At 33.1% G+C, this 15,388-nt stretch overlaps 2 protein-coding genes and 1 pseudogene across 5 annotated transcripts; all 3 read right to left on the bottom strand.

Annotated features, from left to right (window-relative positions):
- Positions 1 to 204: 204 nt before the first annotated feature.
- Positions 205 to 1,358, bottom strand: LOC146957225 (putative GPI-anchored protein At3g06035; annotated as a pseudogene). The gene is made up of 2 exons (XR_015018187.1): positions 1,231 to 1,358; positions 205 to 838 (listed from the first exon to the last, which is right to left on the bottom strand). The product of XR_015018187.1 is annotated as a putative GPI-anchored protein At3g06035 (transcript).
- Positions 1,359 to 7,932: 6,574 nt separating this feature from the next.
- Positions 7,933 to 9,700, bottom strand: LOC146957224 (uncharacterized). Of its 2 annotated transcripts, none has more exons than XM_085734782.1 (2): positions 8,450 to 9,700; positions 7,933 to 8,213 (listed from the first exon to the last, which is right to left on the bottom strand). In XM_085734782.1, the coding sequence occupies exons 1-2, from the start codon at positions 9,660 to 9,662 to the stop codon at positions 8,179 to 8,181; spliced, it is 1,248 nt and encodes a 415-aa protein (XP_085590908.1). In that variant the 5' UTR covers positions 9,663 to 9,700; the 3' UTR covers positions 7,933 to 8,178. The 2 variants fall into 2 exon arrangements, with proteins under 2 accessions (XP_085590908.1, XP_085590917.1); XM_085734791.1 differs by having other exon boundaries at positions 7,933 to 8,204; positions 8,450 to 9,692.
- A 4,888-nt stretch (positions 9,701 to 14,588) lies between these two features.
- Positions 14,589 to 15,388, bottom strand: LOC146957223 (putative GPI-anchored protein At3g06035). 2 transcript variants are annotated; one of them, XM_085724611.1, is made up of 2 exons: positions 15,288 to 15,388; positions 14,589 to 15,121 (listed from the first exon to the last, which is right to left on the bottom strand). In XM_085724611.1, the coding sequence occupies exons 1-2, from the start codon at positions 15,374 to 15,376 to the stop codon at positions 14,602 to 14,604; spliced, it is 609 nt and encodes a 202-aa protein (XP_085580737.1). In that variant the 5' UTR covers positions 15,377 to 15,388; the 3' UTR covers positions 14,589 to 14,601. The 2 variants fall into 2 exon arrangements, with proteins under 2 accessions (XP_085580737.1, XP_085580669.1); XM_085724543.1 differs by having other exon boundaries at positions 14,589 to 15,161; positions 15,271 to 15,376.

Here is a 15,388-nt window from a genome sequence, read left to right as displayed (position 1 = left end):
CACATTAATGCATAGGGCTTTTCACGATAGCAAATCCTGAATCAACTCGCAAACAAAGCCTAAGATGTAAATTGTAAACTATACTTTAAAAAAATCCCACATTAATGCATAGGGCTTTTCGCGATAGCAAATCATGAATCAACAACTTGACAAAATAATAGAACACTCCAAATCCAATATAAAAAAATAAAAACTCGACCAATAGCAAATAAATATAAGTTTATTCAATATATATATTTTTGGTTACATTTCAATATATATATATATATAATGAAATTGCATTCAGTTTAGATGAACAAAAAAACAAACAAACTCAAGAATGCAGTCATCATTGGTAGACAATGACCCTTTGAAGCACCATTAAACAAATAACTAGCATAAGAAAAATCTCCAAAAGTTGTGTTGGTACCAATTATAAGAACCATCTTATGAAGATCAAGACCAACTCCTGCTATTGTATACTTGGAATTATTCAAATATGGTGTAAAGCGACTATTTTTAGTGTAACTAGAAATCAAATCAGCTTCGCGCATTTTGGACACACAAACTGGCATAATGATCCCATCTCTTGTGGTGTTGATGTTGATGTCACATTTCTTAACACTCCTTTGGAAGTTTGGAATTTTGGAGTTGATACCAGGTAAAGGATAAAAATCATGAAAGTCTTCGCAATGCTTATCTTCTAGATCATATGCAATTTTCATGGCTAAACAAGATGCCTTGTAGCTTTCCTCAAGAATAGGGAGGTTGAGAGTTTTTCTATAAGTGTTGATGCCATGAAGCATATCATATTTTGTAACATGCCCTCCGCTAGGTATGAATGGTATGAACCCAAAGCCTACAACAAAAATTAAATTGATGCATTTCATATAAGAAAAGTAACACAAAAATATAGTTTTTTTCTAAAAACAAACTGATTTTTTTTAAAAGAAATAAAAAAAATGTATTTTTTTATGAGATTAGGATGAGGATTACATCCAGAAAGTTGATTACTTGGTTGCATAGAAGATGTTATTATGCTTATGGACTCTAGAATTTGAAAGAAATCATTGGAGCCTAATCGGAAAGGAGAATAACTTATAGTAATTTCTAAATCAAATAATATAAACATAGCAATCGATAGCTTGTAAACTTTACATTAATGCTAAGTGCATTAAACTAGAATAAATTCAGTAAGTCTGACCGTATAAACCAAATGCAACATGACATGAATAAGTTTGTATTAATTACCTCCGAGGCCAAACCAGGCATAGGCCACTGGATTCGTAAGCAGGCTGTGGGAAAAGACAAGTAGAAGAAGGTAGAGACCAAAACCATGTTTGAAGGAGGACATGGTTGAATTAATGAGTAGAATGCAATTATCTGCAAAATAAATAAATAAATAAAGGAAGTTATTCAATAGAGTTTAAATTGATGGTGCATATTAGTCAGTATGTTAGCTATATTCACAAAGCAAGAGGAATAATGACAAACACCAAAATTAAAACCCCAGCTTCCTGTTGTCCCATTTTGTATTCAATATTCACCAAGATCATAAGACACAGATTCATATTACAAATATACTGAATCTAAAAATAAAAATTACTTCATATTATAACATGCCCCTTCACATATCAATTTATTCACTCGAGCATATATATATCTTCATATTCATATCATAATTTGAAGTGAATTCTCGAGCAAGATAACAAACATGAACTTGTCGTGTATTTCATATGCAATTCTATCCATTACTAGGTTCTATATTTTCATCGGTTTTTTTCCTTCCATTTACTTTTTAGTATCTATTATATTTATATGTTTATCCATAGTATCAATAAGAATATATATCAAACAAAGAGTATAAGCCCCTGATTTTCAAAAATTAAAGAAAATTCGAAAAATTAATTAATGCCAATGACTTCTTAAGAAATTTACCCTAAGGCCTCAAAAGAGACACGACACTGCATGTATAAAGTTCTCTGGGATTAAAACCTTCATCACTTATTGCATAAAAATCATATTTTCCACATGAATACATTAAAGTTCAACTTTTAGTATTTAGACATGAGAAAATTCACACATCGCTCATATATGAACATCAAAATCAAGATTTCCTGTGGAACAACAAAAACTCCTCTAATTCATCTAATTTAGAGTCTTTTCTTACCTTAAACGGTTTTTTTCCTAGCACGAAAACTCTACTGTCTCACGAAGTGCTTGCAAGAGAAAAAGAACTTTAGGCCACACGGAGAAAAATTGAAGGAAGAGAATGGACTCAAAAATATTTGATGACTTTATGTGCGTGAGAGTAAGGGCAAAAGAGGACAGTCTTATTTATAATTATAATCTTAGGAAAAAAAAGTTAGTTATAATATTTATTAAAAAAGAAAAAAGTTTGTTATATTATGATAAATATTTGAGCCGAATAAGAGGAATAAAAAGTTTGTTTGTCAAAAAAGAAAAATAAAAAGGAACAAAAAGTTTTAGGGCATATGATTGGATGTTTGATACTAATTTATAGGAACATAAATTTTGATTTAAATTTAAAAAAATTAAAGAATAACAAACTAATTTTTTTTATTTAAATTATATGTTTATAGATGTCCGTGACTTTTAAATAATAACAAACTATCCTCTCAAAATTGTTCTCGTGAGCTTAGCTCAGTTGTAGGGACAAAACATAATATATGCAAGATCTGGAGTTCAAACCCCGGCCACCACAAAAAAAACTATCCTCTCAAAAAAAAATAACAAACTATAATTATCTTTTATCAATAATATAATTATCTTTTATCAATAATATAACAAATATCCCCTCAAAAATAATATAATATATATTTTTTCTACTTTCAAAATTACCCTCAACTTTCAATGCAAATAACACTTATAACAAATAGATAAGAGTAAATTTAAATATTAAAGCAAATTGTATATGTCCAATTTTTTTCCTTATCATTTTAAAAAGATAATAGATGAGAGTGAATTCAAATATTAAAAAAAATGTAACAAACGCAATTTTTTTTGTTACCACACAAAATATATCGTGTAACAAACACGATATGAGTAGATGTCCAATTCTTTTTCCTTTATCCTTAAAAAAAATGTAACAAACTAGATCAAGTATATGCCATATGTCACTAGAAATATGTAATCAATAAGAAAATGATCGTTAATTTTTTTTTTTATATATACAGACATACCAAAATACGCCGAATTGATAAATAATTTTGTTATATGCTTTGACAATAATTTGTAGATAAATCGATGTAAGAATAATTTCCATTAATATTAAAATTTTAAAATTTCAATCAAAATTATACAAACAACATAATAAAATATACATACATGTTAGCGCGGTAAAAAGCAAAATTGTTTAAGGGTATAATCTAGAATAATGAAAAATTCAGACCAAAAAAATCTTACACTTCATCCGTTTTTTTAAGTGTCATTTTAGAATAGTAGGGGGGTGTATTGGATTAGGATTTTGAAGGGCAACTTTTGCTTAAAAAAGTCTCAAAGATTTTAAAAGATTTTGTAGGATTTTAATGACTTTCATGATTTTAAAAGACAATCAGGATTTTCAATTTGGATTTCAATGGATTTACATCATAAGATTTTAAAGGATTTTATGGATTTATAAGATTTCAAAAGATTTTATGAATTTTTAAGGACTCATTGAAAAGAAATGATTACAACACACTCTCTATCATAATATTTTGAATACATGCTCTTATTTTTTATTTTATTTTTATGAGAGATAGAGAGAGGGGGAAGAGAGGAAGGAGAGAAGGGAGAAAATAGAGAAGATAGAGGAAGAAGAGAGAGAGAGAGAGAGGAGAGAGAGGAGAGAGAGGGAGAGAGAGAGAAGAGAGAGAGACAAAAGAGAAGGGGGAGAGAGAGAGAGAGAGGGAGGGAGAAAAGAGAGGAGAGGGAAGGGAGAAGAGAGAAGGAAGAGAGTGATAAGAAAGAGATAGTAAAAACTTTTAAAAAAAACAATCCCAAGAAATCTTATGTCTTCATGAAAGACTTTTTTTTTGTTAAAATTTCACTAGACAATCTCACAAAATCCATCAAAATCTAATTTATTAAACAATCCTTTGAAATTTGAATGATTTTGAATACCATGAGACTTTTTTTAAGTGATGAAAAGTCTTGATCGAATACCTCAAGACTTTTTTAAAATGACAAAGAATCTTGATTGAATACCACAAGACTTTTTTTAAATTGCAAAGAGTCTTGATTGAATACCACAAGACTTTTTCATAATTAAAAAGTCTTTTAAAATCTCTTAGAATCCTAATCAAATACATCCCCCGTAGACTTAAATTAAAAGAAGTGGATTTTTTTAGTATTTTTTTTTCCGATTATACCCCCATTTTAAGTCATCAGTATGTTTCTATTTTTGTTCGCACACATTCTCTCTCTTTCCATCCACAACACAACACTCCAATTGGGTACTTAAACGGGTGCCAAGGATACACGTCATTTATTTCATAATTAATACTTAATAAACATACAATCTCTCAAACTCGGCACCTCAAAACAATTATTAATTGGGTCCCAACAATAACTCTATCATTAAATTTTAACAATAATTTATACACTCATTCATAATTATATAATTTTAAAAGATTGAAGTAATTAATTTAATTATAAATTATAAAAAAGCGAACATTTTTTTAATCACTGTATGCTACAATCAAGCAAATTCAAATTCAATTATTATTTATAGTAAATCCAATCACTATATGTTTTTTTTTCAGTAAAAAATGGTTTTTGTTGAAAATCCAATGTTGATCGCTTAAATATTACTCTTGCAACTATTATATAATTTACTTTTTAATATTAAATAAAATAGGTTTAATACATCATTTGGTCCCTTAACTTAATTCTTTTTTTCAAAATGGTCCCCTAACTAAAAAACGTTTCAAATTGGTCCCTTATGTCTTCTTCCGTTACCTTTTTTGGTCATCTTCGTTAGTTTTTGAATGTCTAATATTTTTGATATGATTTTAACCATTCGATTGGATGTCTATTGTATACAACAATGAACCACCAACACCAATTTTTTTTTCTTTCTTCATCTTCTTCCTTCCACCACTTCTTCATATTTATAGGAAAATATTTCGATGATCTTTATTGATTATCAACATGTAATATATACAGGAATTACAATTGCATAATGGGAAAACTAATTATGCCTAATTATGCCTAATCAATGTAAATATTCTTTTGACTTTTATCTCATTAGTGTACAATATTTGTTCCAACTATAGAGAGTATGTTGTTATGTTCTGTCACACCCCCGCAGTTGAAGCGGGAGGTTGGCGTACGTTTAAACTGTCTCGGAAATCTTGAAAGAGTATTAGGGGAAGACCCTTGGTGAATATATCCGCAATTTGATAACGCGAGGGAACATGCAAGACGCGTATCTGACCACGAGCTACTTTCTCACGTACAAAGTGAATGTCTATCTCGATGTGTTTTGTACGTTGATGTTGAACAGGATTACCAGAAAGATATATGGCACTAACGTTATCACAGTACACCATAGTAGCTTTGTGTATCGGACAATGTAGTTCGAGAAGTAGGTTACGTAACCAGCATGACTCAGAGACGACATTGGCAACTCCACGATATTCAGCTTCAGCACTAGATCGAGACAATGTGGGTTGACGTTTGGACGACCATGATAGTAAGTTGTCTCCAAGAAAAACACAATAACCGAAGGTAGAGCGTCTAGTGTCGGGACATCCTCCCCAATCAGCATCTGTGTAAGAGATCAACGATGTAGTAGATGATGGATAGAGATGTAAACCATAGTGACTAGTTCCCTGAATGTAACGCAAAATGCGTCGAAGAGAGTGCATGTGATCGTCCATAGGGTCATGCATAAAAAGACATATATGTTGTACCGCATATGTGATGTCGGGTCTTGTGAAAGTGAGGTATTGTAGAGCACCGGCAAGGCTACGGTATAATGATGGGTCTTCATAGGGAGTGCTAGTCTTGGCGCTAAGCTTCGGTTTAGTGTCTACCGGAGTGGGACATGATTTGCATGATGACATGCCTGCTCGCTCAAGAATTTCATCTGCATACTTTTTCTGAGATAAGAACAACCCACCATCATGTCGAGTAACTGCAATACCCAAAAAATAACTTAGCGGTCCCAAGTCCTTCATAGCAAATTCAGAGCTGAGTCGTGATATTATATACTTGCGAAGATCATCAGAAGACGCAGTGAGAATGATGTCGTCCACATAAAGAAGAAGATAGGCCATGTGTGTATCTTTCCGGTAGATGAAAAGAGAGTTGTCTGACTTGCTTTGAGAAAATCCGATAGAATATACATAATCTGCAAAGCGTTTGTACCACGCTCTTGGAGCTTGCTTGAGCCCATACAAAGATTTTCGCAGACGACAGACATGATGAGGAAGATTTGGATCCTTAAAGCCCAAAGGTTGATGCATATACACTGTTTCTTTGAGTTCACCATGTAGAAAAGCATTCTTGACGTCTAACTGATGAATTTGCCATGCTTTAGATAAGGAAATACTGAGTACTGTTCGGATGGTGGCTGGTTTGACAACCGGACTAAAGGTCTCTCCACAATCTATGCCAACCTGTTGACCTGCACTGTTACCTACAAGTCGGGCTTTATGCCTCTCAAAAGAACCATCAGATTTTTCTTTATGCCTAAAAATCCACATAGAACGAATAACATTTGCATCAGGTGGACGGGGCACTAAATCCCATGTCTTATTTTGAATTAGAGCATTGTATTCATCATCCATAGCCATTTTCCAATTCGGGTCTTTTAGTGCTAAAACAGGGTTACGAGGGAGAGGAGATTTTGTGACTTCGGTGTGGAGATTGATGTATTTTTGGTTTGGTTTGAAAATGCCATGTTGGCTCCTCGTAACTGGTTTGTTGTCAGAACTAACGGTAGATTGGTAAATAGCAAGAGGTGGTATATTTGGTGGAGTAGATGTGGAAGGCAAAGTTTGGGCCGGTTGGTCTGATGTAGGTATTTCAGTTTGGTGTGTTTGGTCAGGTTGGGATTGTGACCGAAACACGGGGGAAGTTGGGGCCGGTCCTAGTTGAGCAGGTGGTTGAGGGTTTTGTTGAGTGATGTTTGGTGTCCTTGGACCTGGGGTAGTTTGTGTGATAAAGTGGTTTATGTAAGGTGACACTTCATCATCAAGAAATTGATAATTGGTTGGATTGAGAGTATGCAGCTTTGAAAAAGGATATTATGATTCATCAAATATGACATGGCGACAAACAATGATTTTATTTAGTGATAAGTCATAGCATTTGTACCCACGATGATTTGAAGGATATCCTAAGAAGACACATGGGGTGGAATGAGATTGGAGTTTATTTATAGTGGTTGATGGAAAAAGAGGGTAACATAAACAACCGAAAATTCGTAGATGAGTGTAAGATGGATCTTTTTGAAAAAGAATTTTGAGAGGTGATTGATATTTCAACTTTTTATTTGGTAAAATGTTCAGTAGATAAGTTGCCATTTGTAGAGCATGGTGCCAAAAATTTGGCGGTAAAGAAGCATGAATGAGTAAAGTCCGAATTATATTATTAATAGAACGGATTTTTCTTTCAGCTTTGCCATTTTGAGAAGAAGTATGAGGACACGAGAAACGAAATGAAATTCCATTTGCTTCACAGAGTTTTTGAAAGGGACCATTGACATATTCTCTACCATTATCACACTGAATATTTTTCACTTCCCGATGAAATTGAGTTTTAATATATGCTCTTAAATTTTCAAAAGTTGAAAAAACTTGCGATTTGTGTGAAATTGGGAAAGTCCACAAGAAATTTGAATAGTCATCCAAATAGAGCACATAATATTTATGATCGGAAGTACTCAATACGGGAGATGTCTATACATCACTATGTAATATATCAAATGGCATAAAAGTAGAGTTATGTGAGTCAATAAATGGCATTTTAACATGTTTACCAAGAGGACAAGAATGACAAAAAGTTGAATTTATTTTTGAATTAGGAATACAATCAATCATTTTATTTTTCCTAAGAGAATCTAAAATAGATGCTCCTGGGTGACCCAAACGGTCGTGCCAAACAGAAGTAGATAAAGCTGCAAACTCGGAAGGAAAAACAGTCTTATTTTTGGTTATGTTGGTGATAGGATATAGTTGGCCTTGACTCTCACATCTCATTAGAACCATCCCCGTCTGAAAATCCTTCACAGAAAAACCAAACAGATCAAATTCAACAGAAACATGGTTATCGGTAGTGAATTTACGAACGGAAATTAAATTTTTAATTAATTTTGGTGCATGAAGGACATTTGATAAAGCTAGTGGAGGATGAGGGGGAGATAAGTTAGCATTTCCAAAACCATGAATCGGAACAGAATGGCCATTTCCTACGATAATACTATTATTTTTGCTCAAATTAAAATAAGATGAGAGATTACCATTTGTAGATGTCATGTGAGATGTTGCTCCAGTGTCCATATACCAGGATGGGTCAGGCTGAGCAAGATGAAGAGTGTGAAGAGCCGCTTCAATATCTGTCGGGCTTGGTCCAGTAGCAGTAAAAGCAGCAGGTTGGGGTTTTGGTCCAAGAATACCAGATTGTTGATGTTTTGGGCCAGCATTGGGTTTAGCCCAATAAGATGGGTAAGGGCATGGAGGAGGAGCCCAAGGGTATTGTTGCCATTGTTGTTGCCAAGGAAATTGTTGCTGCCATTGAGGATACTGACCACGTCCTCCACCGCCGTAGTTCTGAGATCCACCCGAGCCACCGCCACCGTTGTTACTACGACCACCTCTACCAGAGTTCTTCCCATTGTTACCGCGGTTACTGTTTCTACCCCGATTGTTGTTGTTGCCGCGATTGTTGTTGTTGTTGTTGTTGGGAGGGTATTGCACGGGATTGGCAGGAGAGGCAGAGGGAGATGATTTCGCATCTTCTGATTTCATGAGTAAGGCTGTCGGAGATGATTGGTTGCCGGATTCGCGTGCAACACGTTGAATCATGGTGGATTCTTCTAATTCCAATCGGGATTTCGCCGTTTTAAACGTCGGCAAGGGATCGTGTTGCTGAATGTATGTAACGAAACCTGCATACGAATCTGTCAGTCCAGAAATCATCTTCAACACAAGGCGAGTGTTGTTGACGGGAGAATCAACATTTGAGAGTTGATCTGCAAGGAGTTTCAGGCGATTGCAATATGCTTTTGTTGACGGGAAATCTTCCAGGTGCGTGTTGGCGAATTGATGTTCGAGGTGGACTGCTCTCGAATGCTTGTTATCTTGAAACATAGCAGCAATTCTTTTCCAACAACTTTCAGCAGTATCATTGATTACCAGGATGGAGCTGAGAATATCCTGGGTTACGGTGGCATACATCCACTGCAAAACGACCGCGTCGAGACGTTTCCAAAGACCGGGATCATTTTTCTTTGTTGCTTCTGCTGTTTGTTTTTCTTTTTCATCGGTGGGAGGGATGATATGATCAAGCACGTTATGAACACAAGCTTGAACTTGAAACATCGCAGACCATGAGAGATAGAGGCTTGAATCGTTATCCAACGTGATTGGAATGATGGATTTCACGTTGGTGATTCCAAAAGCAGTGTGGAATTTGGGTTGTTGGGTTGCTGCTTCAGATGTTGTGGCTGCCATGGCTGCAGGTGAGGGATAATTTGAGTGGTGCGGAAGAATTTGAGTGGTGGCTAGGAGAGAAGGCTGATCGAAAACCTAGCTGATGATACCATATAGGAAAATATTTCGATGATCTTTATTGATTATCAACATGTAATATATACAGGAATTACAATTGCATAATGGGAAAACTAATTATGCCTAATCAATGTAAATATTCTTTTGACTTTTATCTCATTAGTGTACAATATTTGTTCCAACTATAGAGAGTATGTTGTTATGTTCTGTCAATATTCATACAAAATTCATACACATTCATACAATATACCAAAAAAAATCCAGAAGTCACCGAAGCTTTCATCGTCTTCTTCATCTTCCGCCATAGCTGAGAGATTCGAGCTTTCTCTTTCTCTCTCGGTTATGGCTTTCGGTGCGAATAGCGTTTATTTTATTTTTTTGTGAGAAATGTTTTTTTTTAATGATAGATCTAGTGTTAAATGTTAATGCTAACTTTAATGTGTGATGGCACCACTGCGCATTTTATATTTTTTTTATGAATGAATCAATGTGAGTGATAATCATAAAATAGAATTTAAATAGATTTACATGAATGCTTTGATTTCATTTGATTGAATGGAACAACCAGTCCACTACAGCTTTCATATTATTTGTCCAGATAAAAGTAAATTTATTAATTTCATCCCTGTGGACTGTATATATTACTTTTAATTTTTTAACAAAAAAAAAATGCAGATTATTGGTCATGGATCAAAAGATAAGTACATAGTAGTAAATATGAGGTTATTATCATCAAAAATAAAAGATGGGATTATAAGAATGTGACCAATCATATTTGTTTACATCTCCATAGATGTCGATTTAATGAATATAAGTGTATAGTATTTGATAAATAAACGGTTTAACTAATTTATAATTATGAAATGACATAAAAAAATATATATTTAATAAATATTTATTTTTTTTCCAATTAAGTTATATTGATAAAATTGAGAAAAAAATGATAAGTTATAGAGCCCGTTTGTTATAGTATTTTTAAGAAAAAAATCATTTTTTTTTTAAAAACTAATCACTTTTGCAAGTATTGCATCCATTTGTTACATCTTTAAAAAAAAATATCAGAATCCAAAAAAAAGTTAAAAACGGCTTCAAATGAGAAGCAGTTTAGTATAGTTTTTCAGAAAATAGATTTTTTTTAGAGGAGAGAGAAAATATGATTCAAAAGATTGAACTAATTTTGTAAGAAAAATTCCTTTTATATAGTTGTATCCAAACAAACTAAATTATTTGTTTTTAAAAAATGATTTTTATTAAGGTAAACAAACACAAAATAGATTCCGATTTCTCATAAAATCTCTGAAAAATAATCTCTAAATTATTTTATATCAAACTCACTTTTATTTAATCCGTAACAAACGGACTCATAAACTATTTGAATTAACTTATAAAAAAACCAAAAAAATATAAGTTATAAACGACGATTATGTAACGTATCATTTTTAATTGGATAAAGATATGTATCGCATCACGACAAGCAACATGCATTGGTAGCGGGTCCCTTTACTCTCATCAAGCCATGTTTTTAGTCAAATGACAAACAATCTAATGGTTGTATTTCATTCGTGATGTGTTGTTTTTCCTTTGTAAATAACATGGCCCTTTTTAATTATACGAGGTTATAAGTCACTATAAATATAATCTCAAAAAATATGTCTAGACGACATAAAGACTCAAATAGGGACCTACAACTTTAAAAAATTAAACAATAATTTAATAACAACTCGATTTATGTGTATAGATAGGCGCAAAGTTTTACAACTCGAGAGTTTACCTCAACTCGTTTTGCCTAGGTAAACTCGACTCGAGAACTCGTACAAGTTTACCTAAAATTAAAATTATATAAAATTTATTATACGCACTAGCGAAAAGACGGACACTCACGTGCCCGTCTTTCCACTCTTTTTATTACGCTAACGTTTGAAAATTATGAACGGTGTTTTTTTTATGAAATTTTGATTTTGATTAAAACTAAAAAAATATAAATGTTTGTTGCGTTCAAGTTATAAAATCAAATTAACCATGATTATCTATTTCAACGACACCGACAATAATACAATATAACAAAAACATAATCTAAATTCTTTTTTTAATGACACCAACAACAATTTATTATAGAAAAAGTTGTTTAAAGGTATAAGTGGAATGATGAAAAAGTAAGAATAAATATACTCATCTAGTTTGTTACACTTTTTAAATGATAAAGGAAAAAAAACAAAAAAATATATATTCATATCGTATTTGTTACATTTGTTTTAATATTTAAATTTATTCTTATCTATTTGTTACATGTGTTATTTGTATTGAAAATTGAGGGTATTTTTGGAAAGAAAAAACCAACTCAAAAGTGCTGAAAGGGATAGTTTTCTTTATATATAGTATAGAAGAATAGAATAGATGACATATATAAGCTAATATAATATTGTAAATAGGTCAATAGTGCAAAAGATGACTTAATTACAAAGGCAAATTATATCAAACTACCATAATAAAATGTTATGCTCAAGTTAGCATCACAATACAAGAATTAACGCACAGAATCATAAGTTTCATAAGTCTCTAAGTTTAAGTCATCCATAAAACCATCCAAAAAAGCAAGTTTCACAAGTTCCTAAAGTTGTTAATAAAACTATATAAAAAATAGGGAAAATTGTATTAACCTCCCTTAAGGTTTGTTGACAGAATTGGTGTTATAACAGAATTGGTGTTAAGGGGAGGTTAGTGCCTTTTTTAAAAATAGAGGGGGTGTGTGTTACATTTCAAAAAACCTTAAGGGAGGTCAATATAATTATCCCTAAAAAATAAACTAGTTAATTTCTTCAGAAGGTCAACAAACACCACCACTGCAACCATAACCGACGTCACAATCATCGGCATCAAAAACTGAATTTTCACTGCCAGAATTGCAACCCTAACTGGTATGTGCTCCCCTGTTCATGGTTTGAGAACTCAGAGAAGAAAGAAAAAGAAACGTTTCATTTCAGGAACGTGTTACTGTAAAGGTAACTATTCAGTCTTTGGGCTTGTAGAAACGGAATTGGGTTTTGAAAAAAATGGGCCCAAAAAAGGGCAATTTTTTTTAGATGTAAACTCGGTAAACTCGGTCGAGTTTACACGTGTTTACCGAGTGTTAACTCGGTCAAACTCGTCAAACCTTCCGATTTTACCAGAAATCGAGTTTACCTCCGAGTTAACATGATTTTGGTACCTAAAAACGTAAACTCGGTAAACTTGGAGAGAGTTAACATTCGATTTGCGGAACATTGGCGGAGGATCCCTTTTACTCTCATCAAGCCATGTTTTTAGTCAAATGACAAACAATCTAATGGTTGTATTTTATTCGTGATGTGTTCGGGAGCTTTTTCTTCGCTACAAATAGCACGATCCTTTTTAATTATACAAGGTTATAAGTTACTATAAATATAATCCAAAAATTATGTCTGTGAAGCCCAGATACGAGATACGATACGGATACGATACTGCACCGATACGCAGATACGGAAAAATTTCAAAAATCAAGATACGATACGGCTGGGATACGTTAGTAAAAAAAATTATATAATTAAATGTACAATATAATTATAACCATTTTTTTAATATGCAAATATATTAACAAACACAAGAAACCAGGCTCGTAGCACATTAACATAAATATAAATAATATTGACGATTAAGAGAGTGGTCATTAGTCAATTACATATGCAATATATACCAAAAAGAGCATCATTAGTGTTATACATCAATGCTACACTATATCCAAAAGGAACATTGTTAGTGTTATACTATATCGATTCAAAAAAGAAGCACTATATCCAAAAAAGAACCCATCAGTGCTAAGAGTTAACACTAACATGTAACTAACTTTTACATCTCCTCTCCTCCATTCCCATCATCAAGATACAAATCAGCTTCCAAATCCGGTTCATCCAAAGACAACTCTGCTAACTTAATTCCAACATCATCAAGCGGTTCATGCGCATCTCTACTAATATCCCACATTCTTGATTGTCCTTTCTTATATCCATCTTCTTTCCTTGACAAGAAAATGGCCGAGCAGTTCAACGGTGGCCAAAGTGGACGGAGACCACTTTGGAAGAAAAAGTTGAAACCCTAATTTTTTAGAAAGGGGAAGATGCAATAGTTTGTGTGGTGTGGTGTGGGTCGTACTGGCACCAAAGAAAGATAAATGAAATGTATATATATTATAGTAATATAATGTTTTTATTCTTATTTTTTTATAAAAAAAAAACAGAAATCAAAATAATATAAAAAACACAAGTATCCGTGCGTATCGGGATGTATCTGGAAGTATCGGATAATTATTTTTTAAAAAAATAAAATTTAATATTTGGATACTCTCCGGATACGTATCGGGAAGTATCGGGCAGGTATCGGTGCAAGATACGCAGGGGATACGGTACGTCATCCATTTTGAAGTATCGGGGCTTCACAACTTAGAAGACATAAACACTCAAATAGGGACCTACAACTTAAAAAAAAAAAAAAAAACAATAATTTAATAACAACTCAATTTATGTGTATAGATAGACAGACAAGAAACAACACACCCTGTATTTCACTAAGATGTAAATTGTAAACTACTATAAGAAAATCCCACATTAATGCATAGAACTTATAATTTACCTTCAAAATATTAACAATCAAATCTTAATCTCAATATTCAAGTCCTTTACAAGTGTACTATTTGCGATAGCAAATCATGAATCAACAACTTGATAAAATAATAGAACACTCCAAATCCAATATACCAAAAACAAAAACAAAAACTTGTCCAATAGTAAATAAGTGTAAGTGAATAAAAAGGAAAGGAAAATTCCACTACATGAAGTGTATGAGAAACGGAACAGAAAATAACATATTCAGTTTAGTTGAACAAAAAAACAAACAAACTCAAGAATGCAGTCATCATCAGTAGCCAATGACGTCCGTTTGAAGCACCATCAAGCAAATAACTAGCAGAAGAAAAATCTCCAGAAGCTGTGTTGGTACCAATTATAAGAACCATCTTATCAAGATCATGACCAACCCCTGCTATTGTATACTTGGAATTATTCAAATATGGTGTAAAGCGACTATTTTTAGTGTAATTAGAAAACAAATCATCTTCGTGCATTTCGGGCACACAAACTGGCATAACGACCCCATCTCTTGTGGTGTTGATATTGATGTCACTTTTCTTAACACTCTTTTGAAAGTTTGGAATGTCGGGGTTGATACCGGGTAAAGGATGAAAATCATGAAAGTATTCACAATGCTTATCTTCTAGATCATATGCAATTTTGTTGGCTAAACAAGATGCCTTGTAGTTTTTCTCAAGGATAGGGAGGTTGAGAGCTTTTCTGTAAGTGTTGATATCATGAAGTAGATCATCATCTGGATCATACCTCCTCCTATGTCTATGTGTCAATGGTATGAACCAGTAGCCTACAATGAAAATTAAATATATTGAGGTGTTTCATATAAGAAAAGTAACACAAAAATAAGTTTGACCGTATAAACCAGATGCAAGATGAGATGAATAAGTTTGTATTACCTCGTCGTCGGCCATACCTGGCATAGGCCATTGGACTTGTAAGCAGGCTGTGGGAAAAGACAAGTAGAAGAAGGTAGAGACCAAGACCATGTTTGAAAGAGGACATGGTTGAATTAGT

Source organism: Medicago sativa, chromosome 1 (genome assembly GCF_051527215.1).
Source record: "Medicago sativa cultivar Bolivia chromosome 1, Bolivia_mono, whole genome shotgun sequence".
NCBI lineage: Eukaryota > Viridiplantae > Streptophyta > Magnoliopsida > Fabales > Fabaceae > Medicago > Medicago sativa.
Note: the sequence above shows the minus strand (reverse complement) of the source record. Positions and strands in the feature narration are given on the sequence as shown.

Excerpts from the sequence above, each read along its gene's own strand:
- LOC146957224 (XM_085734782.1), bottom strand. The coding sequence starts at position 9,662 with ATGGCAGCCACAACATCTGAAGCAGCAACCCAACAACCCAAATTCCAC. Across the intron at positions 8,214-8,449 it reads TCACATGACATCTACAAATG|GATTTTCAGACGGGGATGGT; the intron begins GTAATCTCTCAT and ends TTTTCTGTGAAG.
- LOC146957223 (XM_085724543.1), bottom strand. The coding sequence starts at position 15,376 with ATGTCCTCTTTCAAACATGGTCTTGGTCTCTACCTTCTTCTACTTGTC. Across the intron at positions 15,162-15,270 it reads CAGGTATGGCCGACGACGAG|GCTACTGGTTCATACCATTG; the intron begins GTAATACAAACT and ends TTTTCATTGTAG.